The sequence below is a fragment of the Anomaloglossus baeobatrachus genome, chromosome 1 (assembly GCF_048569485.1).
Source record: "Anomaloglossus baeobatrachus isolate aAnoBae1 chromosome 1, aAnoBae1.hap1, whole genome shotgun sequence".
NCBI lineage: Eukaryota > Metazoa > Chordata > Amphibia > Anura > Aromobatidae > Anomaloglossus > Anomaloglossus baeobatrachus.
In genome coordinates this window covers 530,688,096-530,713,118 of record NC_134353.1, presented here as the reverse complement: position 1 = coordinate 530,713,118, position 25,023 = coordinate 530,688,096, and the positions used below count along the sequence as shown (strand labels likewise).

At 49.2% G+C, this 25,023-nt stretch overlaps 1 protein-coding gene across 1 annotated transcript; it reads left to right on the top strand.

Annotated features, from left to right (window-relative positions):
- The first annotated feature begins 1,236 nt into the window (after positions 1 to 1,236).
- On the top strand, positions 1,237 to 16,023 carry LOC142296041 (perilipin-2-like). The gene is made up of 8 exons (XM_075339244.1): positions 1,237 to 1,337; positions 1,434 to 1,482; positions 6,456 to 6,651; positions 11,725 to 11,807; positions 12,219 to 12,471; positions 12,849 to 13,033; positions 15,195 to 15,329; positions 15,404 to 16,023. Exons 2-8 carry the CDS (start codon positions 1,450 to 1,452, stop codon positions 15,773 to 15,775), a joined length of 1,257 nt encoding a protein of 418 aa, XP_075195359.1. The 5' UTR covers positions 1,237 to 1,337; positions 1,434 to 1,449; the 3' UTR covers positions 15,776 to 16,023.
- Positions 16,024 to 25,023: the final 9,000 nt, after the last annotated feature.

Genomic DNA, 25,023 nt, shown 5'->3' with positions numbered 1-25,023 from the left:
AGCAACCTGTATAACGATCTCAGCAGTCACTGTGACCCTGTCACACAGTGTCAAACACAGCGATGTGTCCTGCCCAGCAGGACATCGCCTTTGAAGAAAATGACCTGGACCATTCTGCAACGACTAGAGATCTCACAGCAGGGGCCTGATCGCTGGTAAGTGTCACAGATAACGAGATCGCTAACGGGATCGCAAAACGGTGACTCAGCTGCGATCTCGCTAGCGATCTCGTTATGTGGGACAGTACCTTTAGTCTGCTTGTCTTCAGCAAATTGTTTGTGGGCTTTCTTAAGTATCATGTTTAGAAGGGGCTTCTTTCTGGTACAACAGCCATACAGACTGATTTAATGACGTGTGCGGTGTACAGTTTGAGCATTAACAGAGATTGAACAATGCTGGTAGCCCTGTAGCAGTCAATTTTGAAAAGACAACCTTTGGATATAATACTGAGCACATATATTCCTCTTCTATCTATCCTTCTATCTATCTATCCCTCTATCTATCTGTCTGTCTATCTATCTATCCCTCTATCTATCTGTCTGTCTATCTATCTATCCCTCTATCTATCTGTCTGTCTATCTATCTATCCCTCTATCTATCTGTCTGTCTATCTATCTATCCCTCTATCTATCTGTCTGTCTATCTATCTATCCCTCTATCTATTCTTCTGTCTATCTACTATCTCAGAATTAAAGGACTTTTTTTTTTTTTTTCCTTCAATGTGCTTTATTGCATTGAATGCAATAAAGCACATCCCAACCCGCACGCGGCAAAACCGCGAATAATACCGCGGTAAAACCGCGGCAAACCGCATGCGGTTTTCGGATGCGGTTTCCCGCGGTTTTTTACCGCGGGTGCGGTAATCTTTGAGGACATGCGGAATTTTCACAAGAAAATTCCATTTCCCAGTGCGCACAGAGCCTAAATATGTGTACGTATGCCTGTATGTGTATGTATCTGTGCATGTCTATGTGTGGATGGGGCCCACTGAGATTCTTTCGCCCAGGGCCCACAAAAACCTGGAGCCGGCCCTGCCAGACCCCACTCCCACTATCCCCACAATAACTGCCGTGTGTACAGGCTCCTCCAGCACATAACACGCCCCCGTTACCGGCCTCACCACACAACTGTCAGTCACACCGTGACCCCTGCACGCCGCGCACAGCCGCCCTCAGTCAGGAGAGCAGACTGTGACGTCACCAGTCAGCTGACTGCAGGAAGCCTCCGGAGACCGCGCATAGTCAGGTGGGCGTGGTTATCCGCCTATAAGAGCGCAGACGCCCGAGGAGCGCTCATTGACTCATTCCTCTCTGGCAGGCAGTGGCTGTAGTGAGCAGGTGGGTGGCGGCTTCAGCCCGTGCTGGGATTAGAGGAGAGATCTCTGGTGGTGTTTGCTCTTTCTCGGCGATGACCGTGTGCTTTACTTTTTGTAGGTATTTTCCTAGCAACATGGCTGAGACAGTGGAACAGCAGCAGCAGCAGGTAATGTTTCCACCCTGGTATATATTGGGCATGGAGGGAGCAGATGTAGTGGAGCTTATACTCTGCCCCTTACTGTGGGGTCTGAGCCCCTCACTATTAGTGCAGCAGTAGTGGCTCCTCAGTGCCCCTGGTATATGCCCTGTGGGAGGCTCTCTGGTATCTGCCATCTGCTGGTGCCAGGCTGTGTAGTGCCCCAGGTGCACAGGATCTGCTGGCAGTGCCCACCTCAGGTCGGGTTTGGTGCAGGTCTCCAGGTGTTGGTGCTTCCATGTGAGGATTATGGCCAGGACTGTTCTGTAGCGCTGTGTGGAGCTGTAGAGCAGTACATGATCTGATCACTGATGGAAATGGCTGTGCTCCTATGGGTGTCTTCCTATACCTGCAGTCTGTGCTGTGGTCAGTGCTGGCATTGAGCAGGTGCTGCAGTGAGTGCGGCTCATCAGCTTTAACCCCTTAGTGAGGGTCCTGAATTCTTTATTTTCAGAGATGATCTAATGCATATGTGATGCATGTAAAGGGATCTGTCAGCAGGCTCTCACCCCCGTAATGTGCATGTAGATTCCAGAAATCAAGCTCAGCACAACCTTTACATGGCCAGTCTTTGAGAAATCAGTGTTTTTAATTCATGTGAAAATGAGGTTGGGGATCTGACACCTGTCACTCCAGCTCTGCCACCGCTTACTACTTCATTGAGAGCTCCATTGCCTGAGGTTACCCAGCATAGAGGCTCATTCTAGCAAGAGGTGGTGCTGGGTGAGGAATAGAGCTGGAATGGCAAAGGCATGAAGGCTACCATAACCCTTCAGCCTCATTTGCATATGAAAGTGAGGCTTATTTAGAAATGAACAGACTCCTAATGTGAGGGGTCTTCTGGATTTGTCTCTGAAAGCTGCATGGGCATGTAAACAGATTAGTTGGTTTTGAAGTCTGGATTTCTCCACTTTTCTCTAATGGCTCATTTAGACAAGGTGGTCTTCATGACATATTTAGAAGTGTCTGATAAACCATTATCTGCGTATTATGATTGACAGCACATCTCTAGTTGCCTAAATGCTGATTAATTGTTTAATAGAGATGAGCAGACCCATGCACATTTGGGTTTGTCTAATATGGAATGAGAAGTTATATCTGGAAACGAAACCTGACCCAAGACAACAAACCCCATAGACGTAAATGGGGATAAGACTTTCTGTGCTGTAAAATGGTTGGAGTAAGGGCTAGGTGGCTGCTAAGGGGTTAAGAGCAGTGTGCCCACGTGTGCGTATTGCATGCAGTTACGCTGCGTTCTGCACTGCAGCGTAACTGTGCAGGGGATGCAGGACACATGCAATCTTTGTGCATAATCCATGCCCACGTTGCGTTTTAGAACGCAGCGATTTGCATGCTGCCAAATCACTGCGTTCTAAAAAGCAACATGTCACTATTGTGCGCTTTGCATGCTGTCTCCATTCTGTCTATAGGGAGTGGCAGCATCCAGAGCGCACGAATTCTGCAGTCGGCAAAGTTTCAGAACGGAGCTTTTCAGCTGCGCTCTGAAGCGGACGTTGCGGTGCAGAGCGCACACACGTGGGCACATAGCCTTATACATATTTCCTGGAAGATTACACTGCAGTCACACTTCTCCTGGCCTGCTCATTAAGCTTCATGAATATTCACTTTTCCCCTGCTTACTGTGTGCCAGTGTCTGCAGACTGCTAGATATGCCCCCCCCTCTTTTAGTATCTGTGATTTATTGTATGGTAGTGTAAAATAACTTAATGAACGGCATGTGGTTTTGCCATATTTTTGATTACCAGCAGGGGTAAAACTAGCTGCAGCCTCCAGGGGTCTGCTTTACACTGCTTTCACACTGTTTTTCTAACATGCCTCAAACGTTTTTTTGGTGTGAAAGCGGATCCTGTTTTTGCAAAGAAAAACGCATGTATTATTTTCCAGGATCCTGTCACTTGAAGTTTATGGGCGGGCATTGAAGTCATGTGATCGGGAGTGAGGGGAACTGAACGTGATGGACTGGGAGCCGGCATCTGACAACTGCAGTAAGCTGTAACCAAGGTTAACATCGGGTAACTAAGAAGCGCTTTGCTTGGTTACCCGATATTTATCTTGGTTACGAGCGTCCACCGCTCTAAGGAGGGGGGAGGGGGAGAGAGACTGATCACGCCAGGCTGGTTTCTGGGCATGCTCAAGCAGGATCCTGTATCAGCATGCCAGCGTTCACATGCGTTTGCGTGCTGTTTAGTCAGGATCCAGCGATTTGCAGTATTTGGACGCAGCTCAAAAATGCTACAAGTAGCGTTTTTGAAAAAAGTTAAACTGCAAGTCGCTGGATCCTCACTATAACGCACGCAAATGCATGTGGACGCGAGTCCATTGCAAATGCACTGAAGTGAAAACATATTTGCACTGGATCTGTTTTTGCGGGGGGGGGGAATAATTTCAGGACGCATGTTAAAAAGACGTAGTGTGAAAGCAGCCTTACTGTGGCTGTTTATGAAAAATAAAGATCCACCCAATTTATTTAAATTAAAAAAAGTGCTGTATTTCTTTTTATATTCTTTTTTTTTCTAACCAATCCATGGTAAAGCTGACTGCTGGTTATTCAGTTTCAGAAGGTCTGTGGATATTGCCCCATAACAGCCTAAAAATACTAACCTGCAGCCAACCCAGACATGGCACATTCATTAGATGTAACACAACTCATCCTGATGTAGTCCCATGACCGGACTGCTCTGGTGCTTTGTCCTGCAATCCAGCAATGGTTCAGCTCAGTTAATTGAGCAGCAGGCAGCCCTCAGTTGAACCCTGTCTGATTGCAGGACACGGCTGCACAGCAATCCCCAGTGTGAACTCCAATGATCAGACTGCTGTCCACAGTTAAGTAATCTGGCAGTGGATTCATCAGTGGTCACTTGGTATCATGGGAACCTGGCTGTGACATCCAGTGCACAATCCCAAGAGATGGTTCCCACCTCTCCCCAAACCTGTCTGATCTGTTGCCTTCAGTCCATATGCTTTACCCTGTTAGTGGCCTTCAGGTCCCGCACTCCTGTGATCCAGCATAATTAGGCTACATGCGCACGCTGCTTTTTTTTCCTGCTTTTTTGCTGCAGTTTTGTCAGCAGAACTTTCTGACATCTGACTTCCCAGCAAAGTCTCTGAGAAGTCAGATTTGTCATGCGCACATTGCAGTTTGTCAGCGTTTTTTTTTTCAAAGTTTGTGACAAAAAAAATGCACCATGTTCATTCTTCCTGCGTTTTTGTCAACATTTGTCACCCATTGAAATCAATGAGGACATCAAAAACGCAGGAAAAATGCATGCTAATCAAAAGTGGTGCATTTTACCTGCGTTTTTGCTAGCAAAAACGCAGGTGATTTGTCAGGAAGTGAGGTCAGGCAAGTGGTCCCGTCCCGTCCTCCACGTGTTCCCCGAAGTACCGCTGTCCCCAGGGGAGATGATGTGGAGGACGGGGACTATCAGCAGCGGCAGCGAGAGGGGGATGGACATTGGCAGCTGAAAACATTGATTTTTTCCCTCTTGCTGCTGCCGCCGCTGGTAGTCCCGTCCTCCCTGTGTTCCCCGAAGTACTGCGGTCCCCGCACAGGGGAGATGATGGACCCCTCTCACCGCCGCCGCTGAAAGTCCCGGGCTCCACGCTCCTGCCGCCGGCCGGCTCCACGCTCCTGCCGCCGGCCGGCTCCACGCTCCTGCCGCCGGCCGGCTCCACGCTCCTGCCGCCGGCCGGCTCCACGCTCCTGCCGCCGGCCGGCTCCACGCTCCTGCCGCCGGCCGGCTCCACGCTCCTGCCGCCGGCCGGCTCCACGCTCCTGCCGCGCGATCAGCTGAGCTGTCAGAGGTTACTCGCGGCCACCGCTGGATTCGGCGGTGGCCGCGGGTAACCTCGGTGACAGCTCAGCTGATCGCGCGGCTGTCTTCATTAGCTGCATGGAGGTGACAGGAGTGGCGGTGTCTGCTGCTGCTCCGGTCACCTCCATGCAGCACTGCTGGAAGCGACGCTGGAGCATGCTGGATTACGCCGGACATGGAGGGCTTTGTCGGGGTTAATAAACTGGTAATGAGGGAATGTGTTTGTGTTTTTTATTTCTAATAAAGGATTTTTCGGGTGTGTGTGTTTATTTACTGTAATTTACAGATTAATCATGGAGGGTGTCTCATAGACGCCTGACATGATTAATCTAGGACTTATTGGCAGCTATGGGCTGCCAATAACTCCTTATTACCCCGATTTGCCAACGCACCAGAGTAAATCGGGAAGAGCCGGGTACAGCCCCAGAACTGTCGCATATAATGTATGCGGCAATTCTGGGCGGCTGCTGACTGATATTGTTAGGCTGGGGGGCTCCCCATAACGTGGGGCTCCCCATCCTGAGAATACCAGCCTTCAGCCGTATGGCTTTATCTGGCTGGCATTAAAATTGGGGGGGGACCGCACGCCGTTTTTTTTAATTTTATTTCTAATTTTTTTTTTTTCCAATTCAACAAGCTTTATGGGCTTGTTTGAACTGAAAAATTCATGAAACAATTGTCGACAAAACTGCAGCCAAAAACGCACCAAAAAAGCAGCAAAAAAGCACCTACATTTTTTGTGACATTTCCAGGCTCTCTCTGACAAGGTGCAGTTTTGGCTGCAGTTTGTGAACACGAAAAAGAAGCAGCGTGCGCATGTAGCCTTAGAGGTTTTATTCTTGAGGAGGGGATGGATGCGGCAATGGAAATTGGGTAAGATTGTTATTGGTAAGCATTTATTGCTATAGAAGTAATGCCTTTTCCTAGGTGCATCTTTAGGATCCAGTGATCATTGCAGCATGCCATGTTGTTGTAAAATGGAGACTAAACTGATTAGTCTGACCCTGGGGATTTAATCTAGTTCATGGAAGAATTAATTTTAATGAAATTTATTTTGAATGGAATTACCAGACTGTACAAGTGATTTGTTCTTTTTTTCTTGTGTAGAATGTGGTGGTAAGGTTGATAAACCTCCCATTTGTGAGCTCTACATATGACATGGTGTCCTCCACCTACGTGACCACTAAAGACAACCATCCCTACCTGAAGTCTGTATGTGACGTCGCAGAGAAAAGTGTGAAGAGCATCACTTCTGTGGCCATCACCAGCGCCATGCCAATCCTGCAGAAACTCGAGCCTCAAAGTAGGTTTAGCATCTCGATGGTGGTCACTGTCAAACATGTCATTCTGTGGTAATCTGCACACCGAATGCTTGGTGGGTTGTTGCAAGGCAACTTGTCCTGAAGATCAGCAAATTCATCTGGAAGTGGAGTACTGAAACGTACAAATCTGTATTTTCCAGAATGCAGACTTGTGGGTTGTTTGGTGTTTTTGTCTTTTTTCAGCCTTTTATGGTGCAGAGGAATAGTCTACTTTCCAATCCTCACTGCTTCTAGTAACCCTGAGCCTTTCACAGAAATGGGATTTCCTGCTGCAATTGTCCAGAGATGAGGGTCTGGATAGTGGAGCATTGTGGGTTCAAGACATTAAGGCTACATGCTCACACTGCATTATTTTACCACAGTTTTGGTACCAATATTACATGCATTTCCTTCCCCAGTATGGTCTGAGACTTCATTCTTACTGTGGCTATATTTGCAGTTTTTTCTATTGCATTATTGTGATGACTACAGAAGCTGCATGTTTCTTTGCATTTTGTAGCAGAGTTTCTAATTAGTGATGGGAGGACTTGCAGATCAATCCCCTGCCGACTCGGTGGCCAGTGATTGATGCCTGGATCTGGCCAGTTGCCTTTTCCTAGTCTATTGGGACCAGAATCTGGCACAAAGGGGTAGGAGCAAATCTTTATACTTGCCTTGTCACTGGTGCAGCTGTAAGCTCCCACAGTCACTCATTCACTTCCAAGCCACTCATTACCTATTTTGAATATGCCTTCTTTTCCCCTCAACCATGACAGCACCACGTGAGAGAGGGATCCGCCCAGCGAGGACAGGAAACCATTCTGAAATAAAAGGGCAGTACCTCTCCCCTTCGTCAGTTGGTTTCCTGTCCTTGATGGGAGACCTTGTTCTGGAATACGGCGGTTGAAGTAAGAAGTTTGAAGTACAGAAGCTGTAATTACCCAGCCCTGTCCGGTGTCCGGAAAAGCAGGGTGAGTCCTGCGCCATCCACCAGCCCTTGGGGAACCTGGTGTCCGGGGGGGGGGGTTGCGGCAGTGCCTATCAGGGGTTCCGGACTGCCACTTCCCTCCCCCCCCCACCACCCTTGCGCTCCCCTGCTGCCTAGGATTTCCGAATGTGGCGCACTCTGGGACGCGCACAGGGCATGCAGGGTACTGGAGGCGTGCTTGCGTGATGTCTACTGAAGGGGATGGCAGCGCCCATGCAGCAGCGGTGGTGTTTCAGGGCAGGTGCCTGCCGTCTGGACACCGCTGGGCGCATTGAAACGGGGGGGGGGGGGAGGGGCGCACCTTTTATGGGACCGGAAGGTAGAGGAGCAGCACGGGTGCTCATGCCTACATCCCAGGATGGCTTCAGAAAGGCGGCAGCACTCTCTGGAGCGCCAGCAGCATAGCCATATGAACAGTCACCGTTCTAAGTGAAACAGACCTGCCCGGCCTCAATAGCCAGAAGGGCAAATCATCTTGTGGCTCCACGACTTCTGCGGGACCTGTGGGTGTTCTGACGAAGCCTCCAGGACCAGTACCCTTGATTTCCTGTGGTGAGTGATCTTCGTGAATGTCATCTGCATCATTAGGTAGCTCCTAAACTCCATACGGAGTGTTCCCTGTGCAGAGAGCAGATATGGCCTGCGGGCCGAGTGTCGGAGACTCCTTGTGTGGGGCATAGATGGCAAGGTCTCTGCTTCGATCTATGGATTGCTGCATGCGAGTTACAAATGTGCATATGTTGTGAGGTAGCGACCACCAATATGGTAAATGGTCGCTATATGTCGCAGTGAGGGTCGCTGCGATATTACACTGAAGAGGTTGCTATGGGACTTGTAGTTCCACAAAGGCTTATTTCTGCATATAAAGGGCCAGGTTCCCTTTAATAAGCCCAGTGTGCTGTGCAGGTGTGGAGAATCAGACCTCCTCCTGTGGGTGTGTCCAGTCTGATTAGGAGACTCAGTGTGTGTGTTCTGCAGAGTGAGAACAGAGCAGGGAGCTCTGGATGTATCAGCCTGTGTGGAGGCTGAACACGGGGCTCTGGAATTCAGTCTGGGTTTAGGCTGGAAGTAGTGTGCAAGCTAGGCTAGTTAGTGCTGTGGCTACTGGACCAAAGCTCTCCTGGAGTGGAGGGACAGACAGGAGTCTGCAGAGTGTCTCTGGGTTCTTGGAAGGAGCCACAGCAAGTTTTGTTCCCTGGCAGGAGCCAGTGTGTACAGGCGCCACACTTCCAATAGAGACCATATCGGACTGGAAGCCCACGGTATGTGGTTGTGCTGTTTTTTGCTGTAAGCCAGGAGAGGCCTGTTATGTCTGTTTGCCGTTTATGACAGGTTTTTCATAACCGGCTGGGATTTTTTATGGAGATACTGTATCGTCCTGTGACCTTGCCTATGCCTACCTGAGCTAATCTTCACAATGTATTGCTATATGGTTGGTAGCCTTCCTTTGTGACAATTCAGCAGCGGCAGCCTCCGCGGTTGGCAACACCCCTATGACATACAGCATAAGTTGGGGTCCATGCCTACAGACTGACATGTACACGGTGACAGCTCTGTCTTAACAGCTGTCACTAACAGTGGGGGCTTGTTACTGTCAGTTACGGCACTCGCTCTCCAGGTCCCATGTGCACGCTCCTGTATGCACACACTTGTGGGAAACATCAGCAGGAATTCTGAATGGACTATACTCCATTAGCGTATAATTGTCACTAGTGTAGAGATATACACAGCCTTCAATGGTGACCAGGGGACATCTAGAGGAACAAGGGTCTCTTCTAATCCCAGTGATTCTCCATTTGAGAGCAGAGAGACCCTGGATTTTCTTGTGAGCCTGAGGTAGACTATGGAGCTCTCTGCCACCAGATGAGGCATCCTCTTGTATTATCACAATTTGATTAATACATGCCAAATGCAGCCTTTCTTTATATTGCTTGATCAAGATGCATCCACCCAACGCGTTTCATTATAACTACTCATCAGGGGAAGTCTTCTTAAATAGATGCTCTGCATCCTGTCTGTATTTCTGTTCCTGACAGGGCATAGATTAGGATATTAGGATGCATATTGATCAAGCAATATAAAAGGCTGCATTTGGTATAAGTCAAATTGTGATAACCAAGAAGAAGCCTCAGCTTATATTTTGTACCCAGTTAATTACAGTAAGACCATTCCTTTTTCTTTGATGGGACCCATTTAATGTGAATAGTGAGATCCTGAGCTACTATAAAAGGTTTGGTTTTACAATTTTGTCCCATTACAATAAATCCAATTATTTCTCCAGAAGGGGACTCCTTTGTGAGAAATTTGGGGCTCTGTCCAACCATAAGATGATAGTATGTATGGTATGTTTGTTGTGCCGCACATACTGCATTAGTCCATTTGAGCTTGGCCAAGTAGCATATGTATCTTATATTTCACGTTTTTTAATAAGTGATTAACAGATCACTGAATAATGAACACTTTAAGGTGTAGTTTTAAGTTTGGTCTAAATTATTAGGCTTATCAAGAAGTGACCCCCCCCTCTCAGTCTTCGCTATTTTATTTTCCAATGCCAAGAGCCCTCTATGGAAAGTGGTAGTCCTGCCCATGATACCACATCATTAAAGATGGTGCTCTGATGGCAGAGGGACCTCATTCACTTGTTAGCACCGGACTGCTTGGCAGGGAGAAAGGAGGGTGGAGATTCCCCCGAGCCCGTTCTCATAGCAATTGAAGGCTGAGGGACCTTTCTTAAAGAGGTGGTGTCCCTGGGTCACATGACAAGAAGGCTGAGACTGTGATCCTTGAATCTGCTTAAATTCCAAAGGATAAATTTGCTTCACGCTAGGAGCACCTGTCATGCAACTGGCTCCTGAAGGGACAGGAAAAACACTGGAGGTGGGGAGGGGCAATTTAATCTCAAGTTGGTGTGCAGTCATGGAACATGACTGCCCACTGAGTTTTAGCCAGGCTTGAGTGAGCCACGCGATCAGTTGTGACGTCACTCTGGTTAACCGCAGCTACAGCTGGAGGTTCCCACTGCCTTCCACCTGTGACCGCAGGTAACCAGACCTCAATTAACTCAGGTGAGATCACTGAAGTAACCTGAGGTAAAGTTAACCACCCAAAGCTCTTTGGTTTTTATTTCTTCTCACTTACAGATTAGTAATGTAGGAGGGGGGGGGGGTGTCAGATGCCTCCCATTACTAATTTAAGTCTTAGTGGCAGCTGTGAGCTGACACTCACTACACCCCCTCCCAATTACCCCAACTGCCCTCTCGGGGCAATCAGGAAGAGACAGGTGAAGTGTCAGCTATCCTGGGCAGCTGTAGGATTTGTAGCCTGGGCAGAGCCCAATAAGCATGACTCTCCCCAGCCTGAGCATACCAGCCCCTAGCTGCTGGGCTCTTGGGTATCAAAATTGGGAGGGACTGCACATGTGTTGGGTTTTTATTTTAACAGCAGTTCTTTCTATTTCGAAACACAGCAAAGATAAGCACATGGCTAAAGGTTGTAGCCATAAGTTTTCTGTGCTAGGGGGACCCTATGTTTTTACTGTGCAATAGACCTGGTCAGTAACTGAAAGTGTCAGTCACTAAGTGGAGGGGGGGGGGGGTTTCTGACTGCAACCACACCAGTGGGCAGGGGAAGCAGTGCATATGTAAATGAAGGTTATGAGTAGCCTCAGAAGTGAATGAGGCCACGGGAGCAGTTACAGCCACACCAGTGACTTGGTAAGTATAGCATACTCATTTTTATTTCTATTTTTGAACCCCAGTTTGCATTTTGTACTCACAGGCTTTTTTTTTTTTTTGGTCACCACCCAGATTCAGCATGTGTACATCGCCTAAATTCAAATAGAATATCTTCTCGGCATATTTCCCAGGAGATGCCACACAAATTCCAAATTTGCCTGATTCACTCACCTTTATTCTTCACACTAGAAACATAAACAAGGCCTGTATCATGGAAGGGCTGTATCTTGTAACCTACAGTCCATTCTCTCCTAGCATCAGAAGTATGCATAGCACCTTGCCAGTATTTGCCAGAACTCTGCTGTCATCAATATGTAGATGTAACTTTTTTCTTTTCCCCTCTCCCTTCCCAGTTGCTCTGGCAAACAATATTGCCTGCGTTGGACTTGATAAAATTGAAGAAAGGTTGCCTATTCTGTATCAGTCTTCTGAAAAGGTAAGCTACTGAAGTCATGTAGAGCCTTAAAGAAGGTGTCAACTACTTAAACAACCCCCATCTCAGTCCCCTTGTTTGCTCACATAAATAAATGTGCCTATACTCTTCTCCAGGCTCCTCATGATGACCCACTGGCTTCCTTCTCCCCACCTTTGGACATTTTTGAGCAGGAAGTCAGCACAGCACTCACATCCTGCTGAAATGTCCAGTTGGGGAGCCACTGGGTGCTTATTGGTCGCGGGTTCCACATGTCATGGCCCTGGGAATGTGGCTTTTGACATCTCTGCAACTTCACCAATGGGGTATAGGCTTATTTTTACAGGGGCAAAGGGGCAGTCTTAGTGGACAACACCCCCCCCCCCTTAAACTTTACCTACTGTCATTTTAGAGGTGTCATCTTGTACATTTTAGGTTGTGGCTAATGCCTCAGAAGCAGTTGTTGGTGCCAGAGATGCTGTTATCCATAGTATCACAGGAGTAGTGGATAAAACCAAGGGAGCTGTGCAGGAGAGTGTGGAGATGACTAAGGCTGTTGTAAATGGCAGCATTAATACTGTTCTGGGAAGCCGTGTAGTGCAGATCATAAGCGACCGTGTGGACTCTGCACTAACTAGGTCTGAATGTCTTCTGGAACAATACCTGCCACAAACAGATGAAGAGCAAGGTAAGCAAAACCTAGCAAGCCAATGGTGACCCAGCCTGGGAAACTTGCCTACCTTTGTGGACAGGGTACGTGAGAGTTGTTGGTTTCAGTCCAAAAAAACTAGCCTGACTAAAGGGTAATTTCCATTTTTATAAATGGGCACAGCCTTTCTTGTGACCTTTTGAAAGGCTGGTCTGTCACTGCCAATTTAACCAACTTCCCAACTAAAATGCCCTAGATTTGGCTAATATCACATTTTAGACCTCACCAGAAATGCAGTGAGATCACAGGAGGCTGCCTCAGCTTCATGCTGCTTCTCTCACCACAATCTTAATGTTTCTGCATTTTGTTCATCCAGCTAAGCTGTTAATATCTGGGCATTACAAATTTCTTTATAGCGAAGGACACAGCTGAAACACAAGGCATTGAGCTGTCCCAAGATAAGCCTGGCTACTACGTGCGCCTGGGATCCCTCTCTACTAAGGCCCGCAGGCGTGCTTATCAACAGGCCCTGACCAGGGTGAAGGATGCCAAATGCAGGAGTCAAGAAGCCATTGCTCAGCTCCAGAACACCATTGACCTGGTTAGTACATGTAATTCAAATGTACTGAAATCATCTACATTAAGGTTAGGCTCCATTGCTGCTACATGGAATAGAATCATAAAATGTGTGTACTTGGTACACTAACATATTCATGGTAGCCCATCAGCCACAAGGTGACCTTTTCTGGTACAACCTAGAGCCAATCAAATGCCTCAGATTAAATGTCTACAAATGGTTTAATGTACTTGTCCTACAAAAGTACACTTGAATCAACAGATCTTGGCATAAGGGCCAATTGAATGTTTTAAAATGATCCTGTGGTATCTCAATTGTGGTGTATCATCCAATCATGGCTATGTCTAACCATTGCAGAGTGTTCCAGTTCATAGTCTGCACAGACCACAGCTCTCAGCCCTGGGGCAGTGGGAGAGGTGCAAGGTGCCCATAACTGACAACAGCTGGGTCTTGTAGATGCTGCTTTCTGAACATCTAATAACTTCTTACCAGTCTGAGGATCTCAGAACTGGAGAGGTGACAATGTCCATGATGGCCAAGCTCAGGACTGAGGTAGAAACTCTCCTCTGGTCTGTTTAGTCTGTGCACTCAGTGACTTGTGCTTCTCCCACCCAGTAAAGCAGCTCTACATTAGAAGACCGCCACTACAGAATATTGCAACAGCGCACCTATAAGGTTTCAGTGCAGGTTTATTATCCAATTGCAGAATTTAACGTTCCAAGATTTAATGTTTACTGTGGGCATCCCTCCCCTTTTAAATGGGATTCAGCATTTATTGAAACCTTTGACTAAGCATTGCTATCAGCCTAATGTAGGGAAGTCTCAATTAAAACCCTCTCCACCAGTGCTTCTGTATTCTGTACAAGGGGTGATTCATAAAAGGTTGGTGCAAATATTAAAGGCCTCTACTCTTGCATCTTTTGAATTGCCCCACTTATACACACAGCAGCTTGTATCTATTCACACTTGCCTTTCTCTGCTAAAAGGTGCCGTGTGGTTTGTTTTTACTTGTAATTTGACACTTCTTGAGTTTAACAAATTGATTCTTATCTGGAAAACTTTGCAGATTAGAGATCTTGCACTAAAATGTAACCAAAAACCAGTCCTAAATTTTCAGTGTATAGGTTGGCTTTCATATGAATGCTGTCTGGCTGAATCTTGCAGATCAGCTTAAGAGATTGCAGTTGTTCCTAAGGAGATCCCCTCTGTAATGGGAAATTCCTCACTGAATATGGTTTTTGTTTTTAACACTATGAAATTTGATAATGGTTCAGGGCGTCCTTGCTTGCCGGTCAGTGATGAGGGCAATCTGACCTGTTGTCCAGAGCTACAGGCTCCGGGAGGCCTGTGGTCAGATTGCCCTCATCACATGCTGCGTGCTGGGCAGGGAACAGGACAGATCCTGCAGCGCTACACAGTGTAAGAGCGGAACGCAGGAATCTCTCCTCTGTACCCTGCCCGACACTTTTCTATGACACGCACGCGCCCTGATATCATCAGTACGGCGTGCGTGTGTCAGTTGAAAAGTTCCCGCCCGGCATGAGAAGCTGAAGCGGCGGGGCCTGTACGGAGAGAAGCAGCGGCTCCTAGGAGTACAGCATCGGCGCAGCCTGGGCATGTGAAAGAAGCTGCTCAGCGGGGGGCTTGTACGGAGGTGCCTGAGGAGGGGACAAAAAGAGGTGAGTGGTTATTAGTAACCTGTGGGGACAATGGGGGGAGGGGGGGATAACTGTTGACAAATATTTGTGGTGTAGGATATGAGAATGTAGTTTTACAGGTGTGGTATATGGGGGGCGGGTGTAGTGGTGTAGTTTTATAGGGGTGTAGTATAATACGTGTGTGTGTATATAGGGGTGTAGTATAATACTTCACCCCTATATACACCTGTATTATACTGGGTGTGTGTTTTTGTTTTTTCTATCAGAGTTAATCATTAGTCTGACCCTCAAAAACCATCCCAATTTCTCATGTGGCCCCCATGGGAAAATGAATTGCCCACCCGTGGTCTAAGATATTACAACATTGCTTATTTTCATGAGTGCTATAGATTTCTGAAATTTGACAAACACTTGCCTGACAAGCATAATAGTCTTGGTTCTGGCTCTGATATTGAGGATATTTCAGGGTACCTGAATAAGCCAAATGTAGTGCATATAACCTCACCTGCTTATATACAACTTTTCAGATTGAATATGCAAGAAAGAACATAAATAATGCAAATCAGAAGATCCATGATGCTCAAGAGAACATATACAACAAGTGGGTGGAGTGGACAAAAGGCTCCAGAGAAGATGCTGGTGGAGAAACTGAGGGTGCAGAGGTAATGACACTCCCTTGAGTCTTATGCTAGGCATCATCTGTGTACTGGAAACATAACATTTCTTCTCCTTACAGGAAATTGAATCCCGCACACTGGCTATTGCCCGGCATCTTGCTAATCACCTGCAAAGCACATGTCTGTCTCTGGTCTCCAGTGTCCAAGGTCTTCAGCAAAACCTTCAGAACAAGGCTCAAAGTATTAGTGCCATGGCTGCAGATATCTATCAAAACTTCCACTCTGCCTCTTCCTTCAGAGACATGTCTGACAGCCTCTTAACCGCCACTAAGGACAAGATTACACAAATAAAGGATGGTATGGATGAGATGATAACCTACTTTATAAATAACACTCCACTAAATTGGCTGGTAGGTAACTTCACTCCAGAACTGGCTGGTAGCCAAGATAAGGAGGAAGAAATTGATGATGGAGGCTCAGACAAAAAGTAAAAAAACCCCACCTGAACTGTCAAACATCACTGACTTGTCATTTGTTTTCCATCTCCTTGCTTTCCCCCTTAATCAGAGGGCCAGTATCTGGCAACAGACCATGGAAGATGTGAAGGGGGTTGGCGGTCATTGACCCTTGTCTTGGTCTTTATTTTTGTCTTCACAAATCCAGCTTAACTGTAACCAGTATCACTAATGTATAACCCTCAGTATGTAACTGTTTTAATGCACTTTTGTATGTTAATAAAATACTGCATTGACTTGTCTGTCAGATGTGTATAAACTTCACAACCATAGTTGATGGGTAAAATCTGTGGTCTGAAGGCAAGCTTTAAACTTCCAGATTACTCCATGGAATCTTTAGAATTCACCTCTTTTGAAGGGAGGAGCTAGAGGCACACTGACAATGCAAGTTCTTCTAAGACCCCATTGGCAGTGCTTCATAGAACTTCACAATCACCAGCTACAATTTCTGTAATGGGAGAATCTGAAAGCTGGCTCTAATGCAGGGACCATTTGTTGCAGTTACAGCCATCACTTACTATAGATGGAGCGGTGACTGAAGCAGTGCTGTTTCCACCCCTATGCCTGACATTATTCCCCCTCAGGAGTGGTTTTAGTTCTTGTTTTCTGTTTGTTTTTTTTTGTTTTTCCTCGCAGCAGCACCGCTCTCAATATGGGTGCAGGGCAGGTTCAGCACCATATTTAAAGGGAATCTGCATAAATCATGTTAATCTCAGATGTAGCAAAAAACAGCTGAGGACCTGAATCCAACAATATAGCACTTTAATTACTGGTTGCAATCATATACTAGGAAGGGGCTACATTACTCCATAACAGTGCATCATGACCCCTCCCTACTTTCCACCTCTAAAACCTAGGTATGTCTTACAGTCCAGTATGTCTTATAAAATATACAGTAGATCCCTGTGCTATGTAGGCATTAACTGAAGTGATCTGTATTGTCCACACTGGTGCAGGCAGTGTTCTCTTCATTATGCCAAAGGTTTAGAAAGACATGGACCAGACATCCAGTCATATTTAGTCTATTGCTGCTAGGCCAAAATCTCTGCACATGAACATGAGGTTCTTATCAGACTGTATGAAACCCAGTGCTACATCAGTGAACCCCCTGGGTGGGTCCCTAAACTGGAGCTTGTGGAAAGAGTAGTCCAGCTACTTTCATGGGTTTTGGGTCTGTATGGTGGCCCTCATTGCATTAATTGTCTGTACGGTGGTGTGGCCTGGAACCTTGGGGACCTTGCCTTGCAGCATAGGTGTTGAGGTGCATTATTGCTGCAGTGACTGGTGCAGTGAGAAATCCTTTACTTCTATGCCATTGGAACTCCAAATTAATAACATTTGTTTTACAAGTGCTTGGAGAGCAACGCAGCACAGCCAAATGAGGTGTACTGAAGGTATGGTCTTATTACCTCATGTGACCAGCTTATATAGAACATCACACAAATTACCATGCACCAATTAGAGCTGCAGTGGTGTGTAGAAATGTGGCGCCCTGGACAAGCCAGGGGCCACAGAACAACACAAACACACCCCACACTCCCGGTCAGGCACACCTAAGTCAGACAAACCCTTGTTGCCTTCCTCCAGGGGCTGATGTCTACACCAGGGGCTGGGCCAGGTGGTTGGCCCCACCTACCGAGGAGTTTAGTCCTGGAGGCGGGAAAAGCATGCAGATCAGTTTTAGAGTGGAGTGAGGAAAGTAAGAGGAAGGAGAGTGGCAGTTAAGCAGCCTGAAGTTGGTCTGGGTGTGTGTGGCCCGGATGGATCAGCAAGGTTGGCAGACGGTGGTGATCGGAGTTTATCGTAAGGACCGTGGACGGGCGGTGGCCCGGCAGTACCGGACCGGTACACAAAAGTCAGCATTATCTGTTAAGGGCTTACAGATCCCTGCAAGGCTAGGAGTCGCCGTGAATTTGCCAAATCTGTTAGCGAAGGGAACCTCCTGGGTTTCCCAGCAGCCAAGTCCTGACAGAAGGCAACCGTCCAACTGAGAGAGGGAAACAGTCACCGCCAAGGCTAAAGTTCCCAGGGCCAGAGTCTGCGGGCAAAAGGGGCTCCTTCAGCAACCATCCAAGCTGGGGAGCGGGATACCAGTGGGAACCTATTGGAACCGTTTACAGTACATAGGTGCAGGGAAAGGCAGTCATCAACAACTTTCCGGGAGAAACACTGCAGCCGTCTGTGGCACCCATCCAGCCGTGCGTTTTACTGAGAACTGTGTCCTCATCATTGGCTGAGTACCACCGTGCCGTGCGGCACAGCGCTGCCCCCGTGACCCTGCACCTCACCAGGCCCCGTAACCCGCCTGCCATCCATCCCTACCCCATCACCGGGCCCTGGGACAACTAACCCCCCCCTACCCACGGAGGGGAGAACTAACATCAAAGCTTCTCCCTGTCACCACTCCAGGGATCCCCCGTCCAGAGCAGCGGTGGTGTCACCAATATCACCACAACCGTGGGTGGCGCCAATCAAATCCCCTTTTCACTCATGGGCGAGGAACGCCGCTCGAGTCACCACCGAGCAGCAGCCGCCGGACCCGAGCAGTGGGAGAGCGCAGCGTCCCCTCCTCCGCCCGTGACAGAAATGTGAAACTTCACTGTGTGGCGCGCTGGACTAGCCAGGTCATCACAGGTAACCACACCCCTCCCCCCCACCCCCAGCAGTACACAGTAGTCATCCCCAGGGAGACCTGATTTCTTCCCTCGGGTTCAGACAGACACACCAGGGGGGCAGAGTCAGGCAGATGGGCACGCCCACCGAGGAGTCTAGCTGGCCTGAGGCAGAAAACAAGTTCAGACAAGTCCAGGCAGAGGAAGAGAGGAGGTGTGCAGACTGGGGCCTAGGTTGGAGCCTAGGGCCCTTGTGTAGCCAGTCAGGCAGACGGTAGTGGCTGTCTGCAGGAGCCGGTAAGACAGTCTTGGTGGAACCGTAGGTAGCCGGGACAGAGTGGTGGCCCGTCCGGTACCGAATCGGGGAGCCAGCTGGAAACCGGAGCACAGGAGGAGCGTACAAGAAGGTGCAGGAAAGGACTCACAATACCAACCACAGGAGTCAGAACATTCTAACAGGTGCAGGGAAAGACAGCCACAATCACTGTCCGGGGAATCATGAATGGATAAGAAAGTCGGGTTTAACACTGCGCTAAAACCATGAAGCCAAACGATGTGATGAATTCTTTGCTATATTTTCTTTATTTAGGCCAAGTCTACGCGTTTCAAAGGCATGTCCGCCTTCTTCATCAGGACAAAGGAAAAAACAGCATGAACTGTTTTGTTTCATGCTGTTTTTTCCTTTGTCCTGATGAAGAAGGCGGACATGCCTTTGAAACGCGTAGACTTGGCCTAAATAAAGAAAATATAGCAAAGAATTCATCACATCGTTTGGCTTCATGGTTTTAGCGCAGTGTTAAACCCGACTTTCTTATCCATTCATGATTCACTGTTGCATCATCGGGGCTGCTTGACCATTTTCTGCATACATAGGAGTTGTGCCTGTCACAACTTCCATAGGTGAGCACCTGTTTTCATTTTCTAAGCCTGCATTGTTTGCCAGATAAGACCCTATGTGCGCTTTTCTCTCCACAGCATTTTGACAATCACTGTCCGGGGAGAGCACAAAAGCACTGCAGACGGCTGCGGGTCCCGTCCATCCGGCCGTTTGGTTTACCAGAGACTCTGTCATTGACTGCCTGAGTGAGTACACCAGTGCCGTCCTGTCCCTGCAACCCTGCACCCCGGCCATCCAGCCTCCCCGTTACACCACCGGGCCCCGGGATCACCAACCCCTACCCACAGAGGGGACAACATCCTAGCTGCTCACTACCATCTCTCCCGGGATTCCCATCACCAGCAGCGGTGGTGCCATCATCACCATGTCCCGTGGGTGGCGTCACGAACTCTCCCCCCCAAACAAACCATCCCTTTTCACTGACGGGTGAGGAGCGCTGCTCAAGTCCCCGGGTCCGGCCCACCGCTTGAGCCACCGAGCAGCAGAAGCCCTGGACCCGAGCGGCACGTCCCTCCGCCCGCGACAACTGCCCATCAGTGTAAGCTGAATCCTATGACCTTAGTTATACTACAAGATGGTTTCTATAGAATACAAAATGGGTTGTATTCTCTCACAATCCCTCCCCTCCTCCTTTTGTGACTATGGCCATATCAGGAGGTATATAGAAATACGCTACCCACATCCTCAGGACTTTCCTACCTGCTTTGCCACAGTTCTCTACCTAGATACCCTTAATTATATCACAGCACTAAAGGATCTATTGTCTCGTTTCTGTATCCTGACGAAGTTTTTTGACTGGATTTTCCTTACATGTGGACCTGATTTATCTTTATGTAGTACAGAGTTACACTTTTACGGCTACATATACCAATATGCAAGACAATACCAGTTATACAGGTCTGTGTGTTACCCATGAAAATTGCCCACTTAAACTTATTGTTTAGTTCAGGGTGGAGAATGTTTCTCCCACCATGAGCCATTGTTTGCATAGTGTTTCTGTAAGCATGGTTTCCCCCTCGCCCATGACAGCACCACCTGAGAGAGAGGTCCGCCCCTTCAGGACAGGAAACCCACTGAAATAAAAAGGCGGTACCTCTCTACCGCATCAGTTATAGGTTTCCTGTCCCGACGGGACACCCACGGATCGCTGCCCCAGGCCTGGGCCAGAGTGGAAGCCGGGTCTCTTACCTGAAGCTGGTGTCCGTCCTTGCCCCCCCCCCCCCCCCCTTCCCGGTCTCAGACCCATGAGGTGGTGAGGCACGGACCTGGAGCTCGCTCCAGGACTGTGCGCACACACGGCTGCCGCTGTAAGGCTTGTCCCTGCCGTGCTGCACGCTGGAGCGAAGACGGGAAGTGACGCGGAGACATGCGCGGTGCGGACAGGAAGCTACTGTCTGAGCATGCGCACCCGGATCCAAGATGGCGCTGCCCATGGACCAGCGGTGATTCATAAACCGACCAGGAACGTGAGTATGATCTCTCCGGAATGGATGGCGATTCACCCCGCAGCAGTGAGCGGCAGCCTGCTTCACCTGCACGCAGCGCCCGGCAGGCGTCTGCATGCAAATCCAGGGCCACCCATTCACCCCGCAGCGGTGAGCGGCAGGCCGCGTCTCCTGCACGCAGCACCCGGCGGACGTCGGCGTGCGAATCCAGGACCACCCGGTCCGGCCGAGGAAGCGGTCGGTCTGGCAGTCCCAGGAGGGATAGACCCAAGGACAGGGTTCAGCCATCGGATCCGGTAATACTTCTTGCGTCAGGGGGTGAGTGGATCTTCATGGTCAGCAGGGTGTTAAAAGCCCCTCTTTTTGTTTTCTTGCCCCCTTTTCCTTGGGCATCTAGAAAGTGTGCATCTAAGAAGAAAGATAAGGAATGTGCTATCTGTCAGTCATCCTTGGCCCCAGAGTAAGCCAATGCCCTGTGCGCTGCTTGTATCCAGCAAACCCTTGCAAAAGAAGGGCCTGGGTTGGCAGCAGAATTGAGACATCATCCGAGCGGAGGTGCAAAACTCCCTGAAGTCGCTCAAGGGTCATAAGAGACGCAGGAAGTCTCACCGTTCCCCCCCCTACCAGAGATTTTGGGCCAGGGTTCGGGATCTTCAGCCTCCTCTGTGGCTGACATGTCTGACTCAGACTCTTCCTCCTTCTCTTCGGATGATGGGGGTAGGCCCTGCTTTTCAGCCGCAGATGTAGGACCCTTGATCAAAGCCGTAAGGTCTACCATGGGCATAGTGGACCCCAAGGGGCCAGAGTCGACCCAGGATATTATGTTTGGGAGCCTTGATGCCAAGAAGCGCAGAGGTTTCCCGATTCCCCAGAAGGTTCAGTCCCTCATTGACGACCAATGGGGGAAGGTGGATCGGCGGTTGAATCTCTCCTCCTCGCTGAAACGGAAATACCCGGTGGAGGGGGGAGCGTCGGGTTCCTGGGATAGGACCCCTAAGATTGATGTGGCCATTGCCAAGGCTTCCCGTTCCACCACCTTGCCATTTGAGGATATGGGGTCACTAAAAGACCAACTGGACAGGAAGGCGGACGGCTTCCTTAGGGGTGCCTGGGAATCGGCGGCCGGCTGTTTCAAGTGCATGTGTGGCACGCTCTTTGATGGTGGGGCTCCAGCAGTTGGAGGATCAGCTGAAAGGAGATACACCAAGGAAGGACATAGTTGCCTCGCTCTCCCTGCTTCAGGGAGCGGCGGCGTTTATGGGAGATGCCTCTATTGACTCCCTCAAGCTCCTTGCGAGGTCGGCGGGCCTCTCTAACTCAGCGCGAAGGGCTCTTTGGCTGAAGAATTGGAGGGGGGATACCCAATCCAAGGGTCACCTCTGTGGAATGCCGTGTGAAGGTACTTACCTCTTTGGATCTAGTCTGGATGACCTCCTTACCAAGGCCTCAGATAAGAAGCAAGGGTTTCCAGTTGTCCCAGGTCCGTCCACGGGGAGCCGGCCCTTTCGGAGGCGCCAATACTTTGGCAAAGGGTCACAAAAATCGCAGGACCGGTGGAAGGATCGCGGGAAGAGATCCTCAGGGTTCCTCTTTGGTAAACACCCTGATGGCAAACGTAAGCCTGCACAATGACGCCCAGTGGGAGGCCGGTTATCCCAGTTCCTTACAGCCTGGAAGAGAATCTCGGCCAACCAATGGCTGCTTCAGCTCGTTTCGACCGGGCTGAGGTTGGAGTTCACTTCGCCCCCTCGGGGGCCTTTTGTTATCACGTCCCTACAGTCACCGATCCAGCAACAGGCACTGCAGGCAGAAGTGAGCTCCCTGCTGGAGAAGAGGGTCGTTCAGGAAGTTCCCAGGGGTCAGGAAGGGGGGGGTCTATTCCCGCCCTCTTCCTGATTCAGAAGCCCGACTCCACCTTCCGCACGATTATCAATCTGAAGAACCTGAATCGCCATCTCATGGAACGGTCCTTCAAGATGGAATCCATAAAATCTGCCATTCGCCTGCTCTTTCCGGATTGTTTCATGGTCGTCCTCGACTTAAGGGACACAAATTATCACATCCCTATTTATCAACCCCACCAGCAGTTCCTGAGGTTTGCTCTCTTCATGCAGGGCAGTTTAAGACACTTCCAATTTTCAACACTGTCATTCGAGCTTTCTATGGCTCCAAGGATCTTTACCAAAGTGATGGCAGAGGTTATGGCCCACATCAGGGAACAGGAGGTTGATCATTCCATACCTCGACGACTTTCTGCTGGTGGGCCACTCGGTGGACCACTGTTCCCACATATTGTCCAGGGTCACCGTCATTCTCCACGATCTGGGATGGATGGTAAACTGGGAGAAGTCCAGAATACAACCTTTGCAGCATCAACTCTTCCTGGGCCTCATCCTGGATTCCACCAGCCAATTGTGTCTGCTCCCTACAGAAAAGATCACCAAAATAAGATCTCTGATCTCCTCCATCCAGGCCCATCCTCGCTTGACCTTACACACAGCCATGTCAGTGTTGGGTTCCCTGACTGCCTGCATCCCAGGGGTGTCATGGGCACAATTCCATACCAGGCTGCTGCAGTGGGAGGTACTCCGGTTTCAGCAGCGGTTCGGGCACTGTTTGGAAAACAAATTGTCCCTGTCCCGAGAAGCCTTGGCCTCCCTGCAATGGTGGCAGGACACCTCCCATCTCCTGTGGGGAGTCCCGTGGTGCCCCCACATCTCTGACACTATAGTCACCGACGCCAGTTGCTGGGGGGCGCATCTTCGGCATCGAGGGGTTCAGGGCCCCAGGGACTCTCAGATGGGGTCCCGCTCCTCCAATTTCAGGGAACTCATGGCGGTGTTGAAAGCCTTAGAAGCATTTTTGCCATCCCTGCACGGGCGCCAGGTGCGGATCCTTTCCGACAACAGGGTGACGGTGGCGTATATCAACCATCAGGGGGGGACCAGGTCCCGGGCACTGCTGTCCCTGTCCCTTCGAATCTTTCAGCTGGCAGAACAGAATCTATTGTCCCTCACGGCACTTCATATACGGGGGGCAGAGAACGAGAAGGCGGACTTCCTGAGCAGGCACCGCCTCAGCCAGGGAAAGTGGTCCCTAGACCCGGGGATTTTTCGTCTCATCTGTCAGCGATGGGGGACACCCGAGCTGGACTTGTTCGCGACCAGGGCAAATCGGAAAGTGGAGGGGTTCTGCTCCCTCAACCCCAGGGATCATCCGGTAGCAGTGGATGGCCTTCAGATTTCGTGGTCCCGGGGCCTCCTGGACGCATTTCCTTCCCTAGTACTCCTGCCCTCCGGAAGATCAGGGAAGACCGGGCTACCATCATTCTCATTGCCCCCTTTTGGCCCAAACGGGCCTGGTTCTATTGGCTTCGGAGTATGTCTCTGGCCGATCCCTGGCTTCTTCCGGATGACCTGCCTCTCCTCAGCCAGGGCCCAGTTCATCACCCCCCGGACCTGGCTCTCCATTTGACGGCTTGGCTTTTGAAAGGCGACTGGTGACTGACAGGGGGTTCTCCCCAGGACTGGTGGATACCCATCTCTGTAGTAGGAAGCCGGTAACTACGGCCATATACAGTTAGGTCCAGAAATATTTGGACAGTGACACAAGTTTTGTTATTTTAGCTGTTTACAAAAACATGTTCAGAAATACAATTATATATATATAATATGGGCTGAAAGTGCACACTCCCAGCTGCAATATGAGAGTTTTCACATCCAAATCGGAGAAAGGGTTTAGGAATCATAGCTCTGTAATGCATAGTCTCCTCTTTTTCAAGGGACCAAAAGTAATTGGACAAGGGACTCTAAGGGCTGCATTTAACTCTGAAGGCGTCTCCCTCGTTAACCTGTAATCAGTGAAGTAGTTAAAAGGTCTGGGGTTGATTACAGGTGTGTGGTTTTGCATTTGGAAGCTGTTGCTGTGACCAGACAACATGCGGTCTAAGGAACTCTCAATTGAGGTGAAGCAGAACATCCTGAGGCTGAAAAAAAAGAAAAAATCCATCAGAGAGATAGCAGACATGCTTGGAGTAGCAAAATCAACAGTCGGGTACATTCTGAGAAAAAAGGAATTGACTGGTGAGCTTGGGAACTCAAAAAGGCCTGGGCGTCCACGGATGACAACAGTGGTGGATGATCGCCGCATACTTTCTTTGGTGAAGAAGAACCCGTTCACAACATCAACTGAAGTCCAGAACACTCTCAGTGAAGTAGGTGTATCTGTCTCTAAGTCAACAGTAAAGAGAAGACTCCATGAAAGTAAATA

Bases quoted from the DNA above. Each gene is read 5' to 3' on its own strand.
- LOC142296041 (XM_075339244.1), top strand. From the start codon at position 1,450: ATGGCTGAGACAGTGGAACAGCAGCAGCAGCAG. The intron at 11,808-12,218 runs GTAAGCTACTGA...TGTACATTTTAG, and splicing joins TGTATCAGTCTTCTGAAAAG to GTTGTGGCTAATGCCTCAGA. The intron at 13,034-15,194 runs GTTAGTACATGT...ACAACTTTTCAG, and splicing joins TCCAGAACACCATTGACCTG to ATTGAATATGCAAGAAAGAA.